This window comes from Semicossyphus pulcher, unplaced genomic scaffold (assembly GCF_022749685.1).
Source record: "Semicossyphus pulcher isolate SPU_LCO1_2020_fin unplaced genomic scaffold, fSemPul1.0.p SCAF_22, whole genome shotgun sequence".
Lineage (NCBI taxonomy): Eukaryota > Metazoa > Chordata > Actinopteri > Labriformes > Labridae > Semicossyphus > Semicossyphus pulcher.
The window spans coordinates 6,138,942-6,156,178 of NW_027211696.1; the positions used below are offsets into that span (position 1 = coordinate 6,138,942).

The 17,237-nt window shown below is 41.8% G+C and overlaps 1 protein-coding gene across 2 annotated transcripts in view; it reads left to right on the forward strand.

Moving 5' to 3' along the window:
* LOC138601852 (rab GTPase-activating protein 1) overlaps positions 1 to 17,237 on the forward strand; it is an 87,583-nt gene that overhangs the window by 58,267 nt on the left and 12,079 nt on the right. For both annotated transcript variants that reach the window (XM_069673118.1, XM_069673119.1), the window contains 9 exons: positions 1,076 to 1,150; positions 2,204 to 2,329; positions 2,526 to 2,669; positions 3,701 to 3,742; positions 5,217 to 5,345; positions 9,035 to 9,127; positions 11,971 to 12,081; positions 12,418 to 12,522; positions 13,278 to 13,361. In XM_069673118.1, coding sequence (XP_069529219.1) covers positions 1,076 to 1,150; positions 2,204 to 2,329; positions 2,526 to 2,669; positions 3,701 to 3,742; positions 5,217 to 5,345; positions 9,035 to 9,127; positions 11,971 to 12,081; positions 12,418 to 12,522; positions 13,278 to 13,361 — 909 coding nt within the window. The remainder of the gene's footprint in view (positions 1 to 1,075; positions 1,151 to 2,203; positions 2,330 to 2,525; positions 2,670 to 3,700; positions 3,743 to 5,216; positions 5,346 to 9,034; positions 9,128 to 11,970; positions 12,082 to 12,417; positions 12,523 to 13,277; positions 13,362 to 17,237) is intronic.

Here is a 17,237-nt window from a genome sequence, read left to right on the forward strand (position 1 = left end):
CCGTCTGAAAACAGGGTTAGTAAACAGTGAAGATGTTATTGCGGTTCGGTCTTTATTGTATCTATTACTCATTCAGTCTGTTTATTAAACTCGGCACCGTCAAAATTTGGAACGATGTTCGAGCGCTGCTCGGACAGAGATGGGCGGAATTTGTAGCTGAGATGACAAGGAGTCGCAGAACTTACCGACGGAGCATAGTATCGCACCGGAAAGGGGGCGGAGATTAGTGTGTCGACTCCGGTTTTGTGTTCCCATCAATGCTGATCGGAGTCGAGGCGATAATTACCCAGGTCTACTGCAGAGTCATTTGACTCGGGTCTGAATGCCGATTGTAGCCTTTCCCACTAAGCAAAAAAGCCGGGTGTTAGCTGGCTTTTTGACCAGTGGGAAAGATGCTTTTAAGCTCTTAAGACTTACTGCAGACAGTGAAGATATTACTCTCTTAATCCAAGTGCACTGCACCCAAATAAGTCTGCTCTGAGGTCCAAGAACAAAATATTTATCCAAATTTAATGTGACTGATTCAGTGATTATATTAACATTTGTGTGTTATTTCCCAACTCCTCCTCGATTTTCTTTTCTGTTTAATTTAAAGCTGTGTTTAGCTTCCAGGGTAGCTTCAGGCTTACGGGCATCTTACTCACTGCCTGTCCAAAACACATTCAGTATTTACTGCAGCTGAACGAGCCCTGGGCTGTTTTTCCAAATCCTAAGGAAAAATATTTTTGTCTTTTCGCTCAAATTACCGACAACCTGTTTTTATATTGAATTAGTTGTCTGCTGTTTCTCCCTCTTCACGTCGCATGACATTACATACATCGTAAATAGCAATTAACGTAGCCTTAAAATCTTGGTTTAAAACAGTAAAGAGACTGCAGCATCTGGTGCTTTATAGAGCACATGAATCACATGATTGAAGTAGGCACTAATGTATGAGTGACTTAAATGTAAAAGTATCTGGACAACTACCACCCACGGATGTTTCACAAGTGTTTTATCATCATCTCTCTTCCTTTTTTTTGGCCTCCCTCTCAAACATATTTTCTAACGTGTCTCTCTCCGTCCTCTCCTTCAGGCCTACTCTGTTTACGACGAGGAGATTGGCTACTGCCAGGGACAATCCTTCCTGGCTGCTGTGCTGCTGCTGCACGTGAGTTCGCATATCAGAGGGGTCCGACAAAAAAAAAAAAATCCTGCCTTTCAAACAATTTCAAGAGCTCAGAGGGACTGTTTTGTTTTCATTTGACATCTGTATCTTTTATGACATTGTGCAATGCGGGAGGATCGGCCTGGCTTCTTTTGGATCTCGCTGAGCCTTGTCTGAAGCGTGCTCCACGTAGGATATGATCTGTAACCGCACAAAAACAGTTTGAGGAAGATTTACACGTGCAGGGCGGCATCTGTGGGACACTGACATTTTATTTTGTATAAAAATTTTAAGAGATGTTTGTGTGCATCAGCCACTGTAGAGGGGCTTCCATTTGAGCAATCCTTCAGTTCAGGCTCAGGTCAACACCGCCCCCTTGTGGACCAACGATTTCAATGTCTTCTGAGAAGCTTATAGACTAGAGGAGATGTGTGCAAAGTGTAACACAGTTTTAAAAAGTTATTAACATATATTTAAACTGATAATCTTGAGTATTTTCATTTAAATAAATGTCTCTAAAGTCACTTTCTGTCACCGAATGAGGTAACACAAAGGTGATTGAGGCTATGGCCCACTGATGAAAGCCTTTGCATTGGCAGTATATAGTATTATTATGGACTGGGTGTCTGTGGCGACATTCAGGAAAGAAATCACAAGCGGCGCCCAGTTAGTGACACGTTTTCCATCAGCCAGCAGTGGTTGGTCTGCCAGAGAGGGTAGGCGGAGCTAAGCGGCTGCTTTTCCGCTCTCTGCAAGTGTTGTGAGTAAACAGTAATCTACTATGGCTGAACAAACAAAGAAAAGATTGATGACTACAGATACAACTTCAACAATAAGTGATAATCCAAAGAAAAAGAAACAAATTTGACACTCAGATGAAGGCAAACATTCTAAAAAGGAAAGAGACAATAGCCTTTTATTGCCATAAGGTGCCGCCAAATAGAAAAAAACTGGGAACGTCAAGATTATCACTTTAAATGGGAAAGCTGTGATGTAAAAGGTTTATCATGTTAGCCGCATATGCTAATTATTCTATCACTATTTCTTCTTCTTCAGATGCCAGAGGAGCAAGCGTTCAGTGTGCTGGTCAAGATCATGTTCGATTACGGGCTCAGGGACCTTTTCAAGCAGAACTTTGAAGATCTGCATTGCAAGTTCTTCCAACTTGAGAGACTCATGCAGGTATGTGTGTTCATTCCTGAAATGCTTTTAATGAATGTATACAATTGCAGCGGTTGTCTCCACTCACATAATCAGACTGTTTACCTTCAATTGCTACTTTTGCTCTCTCTATTTTACTTCTTTTCTGTCATCATTCCTTCCCCACATGCTGTGTGTTTATTCATTGTATCCTCCTCCTCCTCTCTGTCTCAAACAGGAATATTTACCAGACCTGTACAACCATTTCCTGAATGTGGGCCTGGAGGCTCACATGTACGCCTCTCAGTGGTTCCTCACCCTCTTCACAGCCAAGTTCCCTCTTTACATGGTCTTCCATATCATCGACCTGCTACTGTGTGAGGTTGGTACTGCAAGACACAAGGCAACTTAACTGGCTGCAATTCGCACTTACTTTCAAAAAAAGGGGGGAAATATATTTATATATATTTAGTTGTTTTGCAGATTCAATTTCCAGTTTTTACCAATTAAGTTTATTTATTTTTGCTCTTTGTTTACGCACATTTTCCCACACTGATAAAGAGAAACTACATTTTAGACATGCAAACAAACTTAAATCAGAAGAATGAAGTTTGTAAGTGAGAAGCATGACGTCAAAAAAGTTCGAACAGGAGCTGCTGTTCAGCCAAAGACAAAAATGTTTCCACCAGAGTGACTCAGACCAGGGGGAGGACTTTTAAGTCTGATGAAACAAAAAAAGTCTTTCTGGCCTCAGTGTGAAGCTCTTCATCTAGTTAAAACCATGTCCCATTCTTCACCTGAGTAATACAATCGCTATGGTGATGAATGGCACCCCGATGCTTTTGTGATGCATCACAACCGCAGGAACTGGGAGAATGTTCAAGTTTCGGGAAATGATGGACGGACCCGACTACAGAGAGCAAAATCTGCTACAAATCACACACACACACGCACACACACACGACCTCTAACTAAAGTGAATACTGACCTTTCAGCTCGCTGTGTCCAAGTCAAGTGTCTCTCCACGTCTTCGAGTAGGTCAGCCACATCCTGAACATCCTCTGGGTGAAACCCTACTCTGTGTTTTTTTCAGTCCTCCCCAGAAAGTCTGACAGAGCCGAGGAAGAGAAGGAGAAACTGTGCTGATATAAATATGCAAAGCTGGTAGAGAATACTGCAAGCATCGACTGCAGCACTGAAATAATGGGTTTCATTGTGTTCTCTATCTACCTAAGATGTTTCTCTATTTCATTTGAATTAACCTGGGTCTGTGGGTTTTTGTCATTACTGAGCAATGTGTGTCCATTTACAACAAAACATGCACATGTCACATCCATTCCTAAATAGATTATACATTTGAACGTACTAGTTTCTCAAAGCAACATGAGTCTGAAAATGTGTCTGTATTTTCAGGGCATCAGTGTGATCTTCAATGTAGCTCTGGCACTTCTGAAGGTAAGTGAGTCCACACAAATAGGAATACTCTCACACACACACTCATACACAAATGCACAGACCACACTGTAAACACTTGGGATGCAGCACTTAGCCGGTTTCATTATTAACCACGTTTTAAACTGTCATGCTGATTTAATCGTTAAGTCTCAGCTAGTTTTTGTTCTTACTCTCAAATAAGGGGCCGGTACATTATTTCATCAAGAGACAGAGGCTACATTAGCTTCACTATGGCTGACCGAGAAGCAAAGCTTTGCATCCACCGAAGTAACGAGTGAAGTCGGCAGTGTGGGGGGCATTTCGGGTACACCAATAAGAGCAGAGAGTTATTCAAGATGACGGATCCCCCGTCTGCAAAACCTGCTGGAAAAAAAGTTGCAGCCAAAGTGTCAAACACATCAAACTTGATGTCTGCGGGGTCACCACCCAGCACTACATGCTTAATATATTTACTGCGTGATACTACAATACGTATAATGCTGAAACATTGAGTAGGTAGGGAATAAATATAAACGTATCACTTACAGGGGTGAAAGTTGTGCTTTCAGAGCAACTGCTTGCAGACCGTTTAATGTTGCTTCCTATTGGCATTGTAGGTTAATATACCAGGTGTAAAACTCTGTAACATAACATCAGGAGCTTGTAGACCTTCAGCACAATTAAAGAATTGCATTTTAGTTATTAATCATAATAATAATAATAACACTGCATTAGAGATGTTTTTACTAACACTTCAAACAAACAACAGTTATAGTCAGGATTGTCCCACCCCACATGTAAGATTAGATTGATTATTAAAAATAGATCACTAAAAAATAGGCATGGATGACCAATAATGATCAATAAAGTTAATCTTATATTATAAAAAACACATTAAAATTTCTAAAGAATTCATATGATTTTATACATTAGTAATGTTTTGAAATTCATGAACGCGTAGTAGTCGTGAAACCGTGATTATTTCTCAGACGATAATCGTACCATCAAAATCTCTAATTGTTGCATCCCTCGTACACACATGCATGGTATCCCACTGTGCTTTTGAAGGTTAGTTTGGCCCCAACAATACTTTCATCTCATGCTTATTGTTGGCTGACCGCCGGGGTCAGCCCTACACACGGGTCTGTATGTGACTAAGTGAGTGAGTGATGGTGCTTTCACAGCCATAGAGAGAGAGAGAGTTGCGACATCGTAATGGCGGATCATTGAGCATATTGGACCTCCACTGATGCGACTCTCTGTCTATACGGCTCTGGATACTTTGTTCGGGGAGGCTGCTCCTCAGCTGTCCTCACCTACGTCCGCAGTGCGCACCTGCTGCCAAACACGTTGTCATCGGCCTCATAAGGACAGTCCTTGTAACACATTGACCTCATGCGGTCAGCCACATACTAGGCCTTGACTTAATCTTGTTAACTTTAAAATGTACTTTAATTCTCACTGTACTGTACTTCTCATCCTTCTTTTTCCTCAGACATCTAAAGACGATCTGATCCAAGCAGACTTCGAGGGCGCTCTCAAGTTCTTTCGTGTCCCGGTCCCGAAGAGGTATCGCTCTGAGGAGAACGCAAAGAAACTGATGGAGCTGGCCTGTAGCATGAAGGTGAGGCCTGTCCGCTCAGCCTTGCATCCCTTTGTACAAACATCTGAGACTTCTGGTTGAGCTCTGTCGTCACTTCAAAGTGTTGTTAGTAGCCTCCTTTTCAGAGTAAAATAGTCCCTCATTTGGAAAACCAAATCTACTATCTTCAAAATGGTCACAGTAATTGGTTTGTCACATGAGAAACAAAAAACTATAATCAAGTTAATCCTCACATAATCAAGAGAGAATATAAAGTATTGAATAAATGGTCCTGCAGTGCTACCAAACGTCCACTAGGGGTCACTTTAGAACCTTAAATCATCTTTAACTGATGCCATGAACACACACAAACCTCCCTCTTTCCGTCTCTGTCTCTTACACACACACACACTCACACCTGTGTCCTGGCCTGTTTTGAACAACCTAGCCTACTTTAGAGGCTCCAACTTTGAAGGTAACTTTGGGCAGAGATATTTATTAGCACAAACTCTGTAAAGGAGCCAGCGCGGAGAGAGATTTGAGCTGTTTGGTTCTCGGTTCGACAGGTGGGCAGCAGAGACAGACGCGCAGTGAGCTTCTCCAGCAGAGAAAAACCTGGTGCAGCTAAATCAACCTGTTTTATTACTCATTTCAGAGTCATCAGTTCTGAACATAAATCAGGAGTTTGAGACTTCGCAAAACAATTTTAAAAGCACATTTTTACCCCTCCTTTGTACTATTTGAATGTGTTTGTCATGTGCTCGAACAGAAGCTCCCGCCCCACTGTTGACTTATATAATAATAATATCAAGTCTGGTACATTATTTGGCAAGAGACAGTAATTCCATGAGGTCATTTGGCAAATTCACCTCAGTGAGTACCGCAGCGTTGGATCTGGGAATTAAATCTTCAGTGAAGGTAAGCTAATCTGAAGCTTGGATGCCATTATAGGGGGATTAACAGACCAGATTACTGGTGCCCTCATTGACTGATGATACTGACTTCTGATTGGAGCACAAATCTCTCCGAGTTGCCGGGTGCTCTAACTTTATTGCCGTGCTTTAAAGTCACTGTCAGATATCACAAAGTGCTATTTTAAACAGGATTTAAATTGTGGATTATTACATTTGAACTACTTATCTTTGGATGTTTCAATGGACATTCTAATGCTTAAAAAGCACAAACTCAAGGAGAGCTATTTGTTACATGGACTTTTAAATAGACTTTATTTATATACCAGAGATTTATTGGTCCTTGACCCTTTGAACTGGTGACTGCTTCCTCCCTTTGGTGGAATAAGCACAAAACTGTCAAAGCAGATCATAATGAGTCGCAGGAGGAGCAATCCGCCCCTGGAAAAACCCACCATCAGTCAAAGCCGGTGTTCTCTGTAATCGATAGAAGCAATAATATTTGTTGAGGAGGTTGTACAAACAGCTCGTGGTTTCGCCCATTCTACATTCCTACAACACCCAGAGTGCATTGCGCCCCTCCCTCTGAAAGGAACGGCCCAGTGAGAGAATCTGGAGTGAAATACTACTGTTTTCACTGCAGGCAATGGCTCAGAGCGGTAAGGAATCCGAAATACGACGAGAATACACCGGTCTAAAAAATCTTCGGGTCTGCAGTCTACATTTTAAACCTGACGATTTTGAACGAGACATGACATTGGAGGCGGGCGTCCTAGATTGAGGAAGTGTAGTTTAGCAAACTCCCTGACCTCCGCCAGATGGGGGAGGTTTTCCCAGGGCCCATTGGAGAAGCGGACAGCGTCCTTCAAAGGCACAGAGCCAAATTGCATTTTTTTCCGACCATAATGGCATTAGCTCCCCATAATAGCATGATAGGACTGAGGTTGGAAATCAGTGAACTGGCTCTTTAAACAGCAGATCAATATTTTAGTTATAGTATTGTTAAGAGTGTCGACTTCTTCTTACTTGTTGTGCCTACTACGTTGTCTGTGTGTGGTTGTAACTCCTACCTTCTTTTCTTGTCTGCCAACGTTTTGACTTCTAAAGCTCATATATGCAAATTGCACAGAGAATTTAAGTCAAAGGCATGAAAGTGTGCAGCTTTTTGTTTGTGATTACCTGTTTGTTTTACTTCCCATCTCTTCTTTTCTACCTCTCTACTCGCTCTACTTTCTATCTAGTGCACATGAACATATGTACATAGGTATTTGTATTCAGCAAGCAGCTACATACTAAGAGTTTTACATAGTTGCTTTTCTAGTGGCAGATACAGAGCAGGTGGTTTGACAATATGCATGCATACTCTAGTCATAGTTCTGATGGCTCTTTACAGCCAATTTTCTAATTCATAATCGATCCAAGACATGTTAGAAGACTAATATTTTACATGTTTAAATGATGGCTGTACTTGAGAGAGCTGTGGTTGCTGTGTGCTCCTAATTGCTCTTCTGAGTTGTCACTTCCGGAGACCCATCTGCCTGTCAACGCTGTGAGAGAAAGCAGGAAAGAATGGATGATGCAACTCCCGCCCTGAATGACCTCTTGTACTTTTTCTTCCCGTGTTCGGTCTCCCATTTACAGAGCAGAATGTGCGACCCAATACACTCACAGCGCACACACACAGAGACACTTAGAACGGGTCAACATGTAGGCCATGCTGTCCCAGTTCTACTAACAGCTAAAGAGTAGAGCCCGACTGATATATGTGTCGACTGATATTGGGCCGATCAAAGATATATCTGTATCTGTGTATATGAGTATGGGCCAATATGAAACCTGTTTTACTGAACATATAACGCAAACAATTCTTTGCGTGACTTATAAATGGTATCATCACAAAGTTTGTCCAGTAGAGGGCGCTCCATCTCCATAGTTTAGGACACTGTTAGCACTGTGCTGCACATGTAGCAGAGCATCTCAGCCAAACTGACAATTCATAGTATTAGCTGCGATATCAGTATCATTATTGGTATCTGAAAAAAATATTACATCAGGCACATGTAGGCATGAGGGTGTCATTTAAATCCACAGCATGGACAAGCAGCTCTGAGTTTAACAGTGTTGGTTGTGCAGAATCAGGATCATCATGTTCATTGTATGCTAGCTGTTTCCCATGTACGGCAGCTGCTGGAAAGTGAAAGGCCTGTTGATGAGATTGCATAAAAGCAGTGTGTGTTTGTGTGTGTGGGCCTTAACTATGGGCATGAGTGTGACAGTAAGTGTGTTTATAAATGAGACACTGTTTGGGTCATCAGACGTGAAGCACTGAACCTGTGTTGAATAATCTGCCTCTGTTTCCTTCAGAATAAAAGTAAAATGACACAAAAGATACCGAAGTGTGTAACAAATTATATAATAGAATGTCTTATGATTAATGTTATATGAGTCGCTCCTTTAAGTTCAAGGACACGTGCTGAGTTCAGGGAACTTTAAACCCCTGTTAATGTGCATGTATTTGTTTTACAGGCAGCAGTAAAATGGGCCTGCCATGTTTTTGCATGTTGCATTTAATCTTTTTTAAACATTGGATTGGGTTAAAGAAAACTCAAATCCAGAGAAGATTATAAATCTTGTGTCTTTGTTTACAAAGGATTGAAAAGACTCTTCTCTGGCAGCCACCTTCAGAGTACGAGCCACAGAATATTATGCTGCTTTATCTTGTTCATCATGTGTGTAATTGCAATTAAAAGAATCATTATCATTTTTTCATACAGTTGATTAGTACTAAACGCTTGTTTTTCTACTCTCACTGCCCGACAGATCAGCCAGAAAAAGCTGAAGAAATTTGAGAAGGAGTACCACACCATCAGGGAGCAGCAGGAGCAACAGGAGGCTCCCATCGAGAGATATGAGGTATTCACATGCGCACATTAAGCGTGGAAAAATGGATGAACTTCACATTAAAGTGCTGCACCAGGTTGATTTGGCAGATTTAAGCATGTTAATGTTTATTTATAGAGTGCATAGATGACCTATTTTAGTGTCTGTGATGCATTGTGTATGATCTCACAACTCAGCGACTCCTAGGTGTAGATAATAGATTGTGACTTCTACACAGTGTTAGAACAACCACTATATTGTGAAGGATTTTCCTCTGCACAATATAAATCTTTTTTTTTTTTTTCGGACTGTGGACCTTGACAGTCCTTGTTTGTGAAAGAAAAACTACATGGCACCCAGAAAGCCATTAATAGTACATGCCATAAGTCATCTCAAGGGTAACGGCTTGGTTATATACAGCACAAAATCATCAATTACAATGACTTCACTTCTTCGGTGTGGGCTTTAAAAATAACTCTAACAAGAAAACACATTTTTATGTCATGAGAGTTACCTTTTGATGTTTGTATGAAAAAGATTTTCATACACTCGACCATTTAGCAACAACATGATGTGGTTGACTGCAGTCAGAAATTGCTATTCTGTCAATCCATTATAGTCTGCATCATCATCATCAGCTGCTAAAGCATCACTCAGACTATCATAGTCGCAGTTCTGTACCTGCGGCGATATTTAAATGCTTTTCAGCATTTCCCTGTTTCAACTATCCCAAAAGTCTATGAAAGAGTCGGTTCCATTTATCCTGTTGTAGCAAACACCAGAGCATACAAAGTGACTTGTCATTTATTTTTGTATGAAAAGTATAACACCATAAAAGTAAATGATTATTTCAATGAAACGTGTGTTCTCTGGAATGAGAATGGGTTCATTATTAGCAATAATAGACTTGCTTTTAAATGACCATGCAAGACAGTTAGTTAAAGGGGGGGTATTATGCTAATTTCAAGCTTCATATTTCACTCTGTGATTCCTGTGGAGCATAGACTGTATAAATAATGGATGTAGTCTCAGTGACATCACCCATTGGTTTCTGAAGAAGCATTTTGAAGCCCGATTTGCGCCGCCGCTGGGGGTCGCCATATTGGAAATGCCGGAGCCCGCTTATCCAGAGGCAGGCAAAGAGGTGGAGCGTGACCGCGCTACAGCCTATGGCTGAGCTCTATGGGCGGCCCGCATGAATCAGCCAGCTACGGCAATGAAGCTAGGCTACATGCAGCTCAGCGTAGCTAGCGGTTATTATCCATAGACTGTATAAATAATGAATGAGCTGGTTTGACTTTGCCAGGAGGAGATTCTGTCGGTTACTGACTGCAGGGGTTTAGTTACCACACCAAAGATGTAGTGGACTCGCTGCTCGCTCGCCCGGTGAGAGAGCGGCAAGCAGCTAAAGCGAGCACAGTATACCTGCTACTTAGTGCTAAAATATTTCAATACATAACACTAACACTAACATTTATCTCACCGAAAAGCTTGAGCTCAGACTTCTTGCACAGCCATAAAGTTCCATAAATCCCACAGAGAGATTATTTGTCCAAACTTTGAATGAAAAAATCCCCAAAAGTCTCCAACAACACAAACAGGTGAAGTTAAGCTCAGTGTCTGTGTGTCTGTGTTGACATCTACCAGACAGCCAGCAGGATCCACCTGTCAATCAAGTGATCCGGCCCCTATGCTTTAAGGCTTAATATAATTAAAACGGGTATGTTATAAAAAAATGCACCCCCCGTACAGTTATCTTGAAATTAGCTATTTATAACAAAACTGTTTTTTGTACCAGGCTGTAAACATGTTTATTTCAGCTGTAAAAATTGGCATTTTCCCATCTGCTGTAATGTTATTTCTTGTTTTCTGGAGCCTGCCTCAAGTGGCCACTCGAGGAACTGGCGTTTTTTGCATTTTTCAACACCGGAGGTTGCCGCTTGCTGTGAAGTAGCTTAGCATAATTCACAGTTAAAAAAACTCCACACTGGTACTCTGTACAGGCCCTCATACAGCTTCTGCCTGAAATGACTCAGTCAGCTCTGTCTCTTTGAGAAACCCCGCCCCTACAAGCCCGCTTTCTTCCGATTGGCCCATTTGTCCAGCAGAGCCGTTGAGCAGAGTGGTGGAGTTAAAGCAATTTCCGAGGCAGACTGAGCTGCTGGGTCGGCGTGTCCTTGGACTGTGTCAGGGGCAGGAAGTTTTGCTGTGTCTCGGGCAGAGGCCCAAATATAGCGTTCCTCCACTTTGTGACATCACAAAGTGAAGTGTCTGGAGAAGTCTGTCTGAAAGCAAGCGTTGACAGCAGCCTGCAGACTTTTTTAGCAGGGGATTTCTCCAACATACTTTAACTTACAGATTTGAAACTTCACCCACGTTTAGTCTGGACATCAGACATTGTAACATTATATATATATGTCTTAAAATGTGAAACAGCATAATGCAGACTCTTTAAGGTAAAGAGTGTCTATTCTTTAACCTCTGAACTCTTCTGCTAGTCATCTCTGGGAAAACGTGTTATCCCCTGTTAAACATTACAGACAACTCTGACTGTGTAAAACGCTCCCACATGATCAGAGTTAACTTTTTACTCGCACCTGCTCATCCTGTGCTTTGTTGCGTTACTCTAGAAACTACCCGGAAGAAACTCTCACACATTCATTGGCATTATGAACTCCCTTTTCCTGTTCTATAATCTCTTACTGTCCTTCCTCTTTCATGTTCCCTCACTTCTCTTCTCTCATTTATGTGCTCCTTTCTTTCGCTGTCCCCCTCTTTATCTTGTTTAATTATTTTATCTTTGACTTTTTTTTAACATTTCCTGCTTCTGCTCTCTTCCTCTTTTTCTCCTCCTCTCTCCGTCTCCCTCCTTCCAGCGGGAGAACCGTCGATTGCAAGAGGCTAACATGCGCCTGGAGCAGGAGAATGACGACCTGGCACATGAGCTAGTCAGCAGCAAGATAGCCCTGCGCAAAGACCTCGACAACGTAAGCGAGAATATGTTTGTGTAGCTTTGTGTGTGTACAGATGAAAATGCCATGTTGTCACTGCTTTAAAGACACTTACGAGAAGTATGTGAGCTGTGTATGTGGCAACAATTGTGCAACGACTGTTGTTCTTTGAGTGACAGCAACAACAATATGCATATAGCAAAACTTTAGCATTTATTTACACAGTTTAAGGCCGGGAAGGCACATTTTCTGCCTTGTTTTTTCACTCACCTTGAAAAGAAAGAACTAAGTAGAAAGTAGGGCGTGTGTAACTTTCAATAGCCTCACCAATATGTGGTTATTTTGCTGTGTGTGTGTGTGTATGATACTCAGGCTGAGGAGAAGGCAGATGCCCTGAATAAAGAGTTGCTGCTGACCAAACAGAAACTGGTGGACTCTGAGGACGAGAAGAGGCGACTGGAGGAAGAGTCGGCGCAGGTTAGACGCATTTTTCAGCCTGATGTCTATATTTTCCTCATCGGTCCTGCTTTTCTTTAAATCTCATGCGGCTCACGGGGGTTACAGATAGCAGGGAGGGTGAGGGAATTTTTTAGAATGATTGTGAAAAAGCGCAGCTTAAATCTCCTTTCCGGGGGTCAAGAGGGAGCCTGGCAGGAAGCTTGTGATGTTAATGTGACAGGCAGTGACTGAGCAGTCTGTCTTATGGACGGAGCCAAGAGTCTGCAGGGTTTTACTCAGACGACTTTCTTTCACATTGTCGGCGTCATTTTCTCAGTCAGAACTGATATAAAGAACCCAAACACGAAGAAATACATTCCAAACATTCCCAAGGCTTCCTCTATCTTCTGTCACTTCTTGTAATCTCACACTCCACGGCCAAATGTCAAAGCATGTCAGCTCGCCATCTTTGATATCTCCAATTCAATGTAGAATTCTTCTGATGAGGACCGACCTGTCTGTTCCCATGTGTGTTCAAGTGCTGTCCTCCAAATGTCTCCTGTCTCGTCCAGTGTGTAGCTGTAGCAGTGAGTGATTTATGTGTTAGCATAGAGGTTGTGAGGAGAGTGTGACTTTGCCCTGAGCTTCAGGTTCTGCCAATACCTCTCTCTGTCTTCTTCACATGTCATGGCGGTCACACGTTCTCCGGGGCCTCTGCTTTGCTGTCCTTGGTCTCTGCCCTGTAACATCCTGACAGTATCTGTGTGTGCGTGTGTGTGCGTGTGTTTCCACAGCTGAAGGAAATGTGCAGACGAGAGCTGGATAAGTCTGAATCGGAGATTAAGAAGAACGGCTCCATTATCGGAGAATATAAGCAGGTATGTACTGACACTTGTGCTTTAGAGTTGATTATGTACAGGAATCACAAAATGGACTGAAGCGAGTTCCTCACAGGCACGTTTTAGAGAAGTGAAACTGTAACCGGCCGCACTGCACTGTCACTCCAAAGTTGTAGAAAACATGGCCGCTCTAGGATCGGAAATTTTATTATATTTGTTCATTTGTTTGTTTTATTGTATTTTATCCATATGAGGCAACAACACCATCTATGTTCCGCTTATGCACAATCTCCCCTCCCTCTATCCCTCGTGTAGCTGTTAGTTCTCCTGTGGTGAGAGGAAGACATCCTCTAGCATTATTTCCCTGCTGTAATTGATTACGATGTGACCTCTCCTGTTAAATGTAGGCCTATTGATGCTGTTGTTTTATTCTGAGGTTTCTGTAATTTAAAATATCCCTTCTCCACAGTCTGTCTCAAACACATGGATTGATGTAAAATGCACAATTACTAGTTGGTGGAAACACAGCTGTGAGGCTGTAATTCTAGTTTTTGTTATTAATTTTAATCCTACAAAATGCAATATGATCTGTGCTTAACAATACTATTCAAATACCATCATTCATTGTTAGCTTAGAGCTTAAGTTAAGTTTGTCAAAAGGTTTCTAATAATAATAATAAATCTTACATATGGAGCAAATAGGAGTTCTTCTTACATAAAATGTATTAAGAACCAAACACAACTCAGAAAGCAGAGGGCAAAACTTCCAAGTAAAAATTATATTAAAATGGACCAAAATAAAATATAACTAGAATAATATAAGAAAATGAAAAGATAGTGAATAAAAGAGTGGATTAAATAACTGTGACAGCCTTCTGTCCTCAGGCAGGTCATTCATCTTGGGATCGTCAGGCAACAAGCTCTGGAAAGTCTCAAGCTCGTCATGGGTCCTTTTGTTTAAAAGGGTTCTGAAATTTAGCCGGAAGCCGGACCATTACAAAACCTTAAAGGTCATCAGTTACATCTTTAAGTCAATGCTAAAACCTACTGTGGGCCAGAGTTAGGAGACAACCACACCTTCCAGTTGTTTTTAAAGGGCTACCAGCTGGTTTCTGTTTAGCTGTGGTTGTTTTCCAACCCCAAGATGTTAACTGGACACCATTTATTTCACGTTTTAGAGTTATTTGTGATCTGTGGCTTTAGATCTGATGTTATTCATCTGGATGGAGCATAACAGATAGAGGAGGCTTTGCTAATTCAAGATGCAAATGCGTACAGGGTATGACAGAACAGGGTTCAGCGTCTCTGTAGTCCATGTTTGAGCTTCTGCAGGACTTTTTAATGGTATTTAAAAGGCTGTTCGATTGAAGACTCACCATAAACCAAAAGGAAAACCTAACTTGTTCAATACTAACTCTATTTACAGATTCTGCATTGTTGTACAGAATCTGTAGGCACGGGACCAGATTTGGTATCGCAAGTGTTCTGGTTTCCATTTGTAGTAGGTTTGTAGTCCGAGAAGTATTGACCAATCACGTCTGCAGGCTTTGGTTGCATGCAGGAAAAACAGTCTGAGAGTAAAAGGGGCGGAACAAAATCAGCCGTGTAGCCATCCCGGCTGTTGGCGATCACATGACGACGAATTAGCTTGTGAAGACATCTGCATGCACGTTAGCTAACAATCTCTTTGATGTCGTATCTTAACTCCATTCTCACTTTTCATGTTGCTAGCCAAACTGTAAACAATGCAGCACACAAGAAAGGAAGTCTTGGCTACATCCTGAACTGCTGGCTACACTGCAGGCCCTGAGAAGTCATCCGTTGCTCCCAGAGGATGTGTTGTTAACGGATGGTAGCTGATGGGTTCCTAGAATAAGGTTTAATACTGGATGAAGATTCCGAGAAAGTAGAAGCTAACAGCATCTTGTCATACCAACAAGTAATGGCCTGAGGGTGTGTTACTTTATTAATTCATTTATATCTGAAAGCAACATCTCTTTCATACTTTAAGGTAGGCTATCAGGCATTAGCATCATCTTCTTCTCAAGGGGCATCACCTGCTAACAGAGACAAGCCTGGTTGTTTTGTCAAAACAGGACTTTAAAGTGCGTGGACTTGTCCTGTATTTGTTGCTATGACTTACTTTGTGTGCTGTAACTTTTAAGCTACTTTTCTCTCTGGCTTTATTTTCCGTGCCTCATCCTGAAACTGGATATTTTAGGAGCCAGTCTTTAGCGCCTCTTCTGAACTCATCTCTCCTTATTTGGCTCTTCTTTCAAGATCTAAGCTCTGATCAAGCCATCACCGTGGCATGGCTAGCTATAAATATTTTAAGATTAAATTAAAGCGATCTGATTTCAATCATTCATCTACTTTGTGAAGCAGAAAAAATCTAATTTTACAAACTGTCCTGAAGCTGAACTCGGAGCCGCTGCTGACTGAGCTTGAGAGCATATTTTTGAGCTACCGTCTCCGCAAATTCCTCTTACGGTGATTTTCATCCCATCAGATCTCATCCTGTCACTTAATGCTTAAATATAAACCTATCCAGATCAAGTACTATTACCTTCAGCGCGGAGACATTATGTAACAATCCAGCTCCTATCTCTCGCTGCGGGGGCAGACAGAAATAGCAAGAGGACTAATTTAGAAACAGACCTGAGCTTCACCTGAGTCCAAAAATATTGACAGCCGAGTGGAATTGACAGCAGATATGAAACAGATAAGAAGAAAGGAGAGAGGATCTGATGGCTCGGTGTGTGTGTGTGGGGGTTTGTTTCATGGGCGAGAGCAGCCTTCAGATTGTCAGATTGCAGCGGGGAAGTATGCTGAGCAGAGCTAAGTGTGAAAATGGGGCTCTGACAAAAATAGTTCTTTTTGTGACAATGAGAAAGGGGGTGATAGATGGAGGGAGAGAGAGAACAGTAGAGGAGAGGGAGGACAGCAGCATTCAACCCAGCGGGATTGACATGTTGAGGAATGCCCCAAAATAGCCCGCGATTGTTTTCCAACCCAGATAACTCGAACGATTCTTCAAATACCGTTTTTCCTATTTCAGTGGCTGCGAACGGCGTGTTTCTTTTTGTGGGACGAGAGCCAGGAAGCTTTGTGTGCTAATTGCCCCTCCAGCCCACGAGGACAGAGAAACGTCTGTTACAGTCGAAGCTGAAACGGTGTCGAGTGGTGTAGAGTAATCCCTCTTGTGCGAGAGGAGGCAGCGGAGATGCACTCGGGCTAGCCGGGTGCTTGCCAGGTACAGCGACATGTGCCAGTGATTATGTCTCTGAGGCCTTGTTAGCATTACATTTGTTTTATTGCTCACAGTTTTAAAACGTGTTGGCCCTGCACACCAAAATATACAGAACATCTCTTCATTGCATCCTAATTGTCTGCTTGTACTTCTGAGCTGAGTGTGGTAAAGCCATTAAAATAGACCCATTATAAGCATACATACATTATTGTCCAGGAAGTTGCCACAGGGAGTACATTCACAGCAATACCAGATAAACTATTGAATTAAAATATTTAGAATGAATAAGACGATGAGAAAGATGAGAAACGTGTAAATTAAAAATGGCCAATTTTTTTAATCCAGTTTGAAATAAAGAAACAGCTTGTCGCAAAGTGTAATTAGTCAGACGTTGGGGGTATAGGCTATGTTTAATACTCCGCCAGTTAAAGCTCCTGTGAGGAGTTTTTAGCTGCTTATGAAAGAGACTGAAATTAATACTGATGCCTCTATAAGGCTACAAAAGCAAACCAGACCATTAGCGACAACACTGATAAAATCTTTGTAGTTATTTTTAAGGCGTGTAGCCGCTGCTGTTGAGTAGGTGTCAGATGAGGTGATTCTCTTTGTGCTGCCAAATCAGACTTTTTTTCCCATATTGGCCATGGCAAAGATCCACAGCGACT